The 2,528-nt window shown below is 37.4% G+C and overlaps 1 protein-coding gene across 1 annotated transcript in view; it reads left to right on the top strand.

The window, feature by feature from the left end:
- The window catches only part of LOC107657356 (kalirin-like), a 231,818-nt gene that overhangs the window by 173,040 nt on the left and 56,250 nt on the right, over positions 1 to 2,528 (top strand). Inside the window, 1 exon segment of the mRNA XM_016445398.1 lies at positions 1,557 to 1,803. Within this exon segment, the coding sequence (XP_016300884.1) occupies positions 1,557 to 1,803 (247 nt within the window).

Here is a 2,528-nt window from a genome sequence, read left to right as displayed (position 1 = left end):
CACACACACTCTCACACACACACACACACACACACACACACACACAAATTAGACAACTGATGATGATTGTGTTCATATTGAGATCCTGTGACTGCAGGGAAATCTAAGTATGTTGGCAAATCTGAATGCAAAAACCAGGAGATGTTTGAATAGAAAACAGGTGGAATAAAATCAAAGTGAAACCACTTTAGTGACAAATTTTATTTCCATAAACTAATGCAGCTAAATTATGAAAGTCTTTCATTTTGACTCCCATTTGAGATTTTTTCTATGGAAGCATATAGGTAGCGAAATTCAATTTAAAATGCAAATAATTTAAATTTGCCATTTCCAACAGTAGTCTTAATATGTAAATTGCATGCAAATTTGAATGCTTTATAAGTTGCGAAATGAAAATGAAAATGTATAACACACATTGATTTGATATGTGTAACATGTCCAAGCAGAAATGGTAACATAATGATCATTTAAATGCTATTTGTCCTAAATGCATTTAGACACTCACGCACACGCTCACGCACACACACACACACACACACTCACGCACACACACTCACGCACACACACACACTCACTCACTCACTCACTCACTCGCATGCACATACGCACACACATACGCACACACACACACACACTCACTCACTCACGCACACACTCACACACTCACGCACAAACACACACTCACTCACTCACTCACTCACTCGCATGCACATACGCACACACATACGCACACACACACACACACTCACTCACTCACTCACTCACTCGCATGCACATACGCACACACATACGCACACACACACACACACTCACTCACTCACGCACACACACACACACACAGTGTCTTTCTCTTCAATCACTGCTGAAATGCCACATCTGATCAGGAATCAGTTTCCTGTTTGTGAAGAGTCCCTACTGTAACAGAGGAAGACTTCCTCCTCCATATCGCTCTTGTTCTCAATCTCTCTGTTTTTCCAGTTTTCATTCGGCATGCACTAAATGTCCTTTTTATTTGAGTGTATAGTAACACAGTATGTCAGTATTGAGACATTTTTATAATATAATGTTGTACAATATTGTTTTTTTTCTTGACCACTTCGCTATTTGTGAGCCTGGAGCACAAAAGCAGTCTTAAGTGAAGATATTTTGTAAATTTCCTACCGTAAATGTATCAAAACTTAATTTTTGATTTGTAATATGCATTGCTAAGAACTTAATTTGGACAAATTTAAAGGCAATTTTCTCAATATTTAGATTTTTTTGCACCCTCAGATTCCAGATTTTCAAATAGTTGTATCTCAGCCAAATATTGTCATATCCTTACAAACCACATACATCAATGGAAAGCTTATTTATTCAGATGTATAAATCTCAATTGAATTCTCAAAATGACCCTTATGACTGGTTTTGTGGTCCAGGTTCATATTTGATTCGTGTGTTTACATCTAATTGAATACATTAACTGATTTCCCCCCTTTTAGGCTCATATAAACCTAAAATTTGTCACAGAATCCCCACTGAAATCATTCTGTCTGTTCCTCTGATCTGCGCTCTAGCTCTCCGGAGGGTGCGAGCTGACGGTGGTCCTGCAGGACTTCGTGGCGAGCGGCACGTCTGAGCTCAGCGTCCAGACCGGTCAGACGGTGGAGCTGTTGGAGCGGCCCAGCGACCGGCCGGGATGGTGTCTGGTCCGGACCACAGACAAGAGCCCTCCTCAGGAGGGACTGGTGCCCAGCAGCGCTCTGTGTATCTCTCACTCTCGCAGCAGTGTGGAGATGGACTGCTTTTTCCCAGCAGGCAAAGGTAAGAGCAGGAGCTTCTCAATCGACTGAAAGATTCTCGGTTCTGCTCTTGTGTTAGTAGATAAGCATATGATTTTTGAAAATTTTTCTTCACTTAGAGTACACACTACTCTTCAAAAGTTTGGGGTTGGTAAGATTTTTCAAATATTTTTGAAAGAAGTCTCTTCTGCTCACCAAGGCTGCATTTATTTGAGTAAAAATACAGTAAAATGGTACTAACGGGAAATATTATTATAATTTAAATGAACTGTTTTCAAGATTAATATATTTTAAAATGTAATTTATTTTCTGTGAGTCAAAGCTGAATTTTCATCATCATTACAGTGTCACGTGATCTTTCAGAAACCATTCTAATATGCTGATTTTCTGTTTAAGAAATATATGATCAATGTTGAAAACAATTGCTTCTTATTATTTTTGTAAAAACAGTGTTATTTTTTTCCCACAAAGTTCAAATGAACAGCAGTTATTTAAAATAAAACTATTTTGTAACATTAGAAATCTCTGTCATGTTTGATCAATTTAATGCATATTTTCTAAATACGAAAATCAATTTCTTAAAAAACAAAAAAAAAGTGACCCTGGACCACAAAACCAGTCATAAGGGTAAATTTTTCGAAATTGAGATTTATAATAAATAATAACTGAATAAATAAGCTTTCCATTGATACAATATTTGGCTGAGAAAGAACAATTAGAAAATCTGGAATCTGAGGGTGCAAAAAA

This window comes from Sinocyclocheilus anshuiensis, unplaced genomic scaffold, assembly GCF_001515605.1.
Source record: "Sinocyclocheilus anshuiensis isolate Anshui unplaced genomic scaffold, SAMN03320099.WGS_v1.1 scaffold355, whole genome shotgun sequence".
Taxonomy (NCBI): Eukaryota; Metazoa; Chordata; class Actinopteri; order Cypriniformes; family Cyprinidae; genus Sinocyclocheilus; species Sinocyclocheilus anshuiensis.
This window is presented reverse-complemented; position numbering and strand designations above follow the sequence as displayed.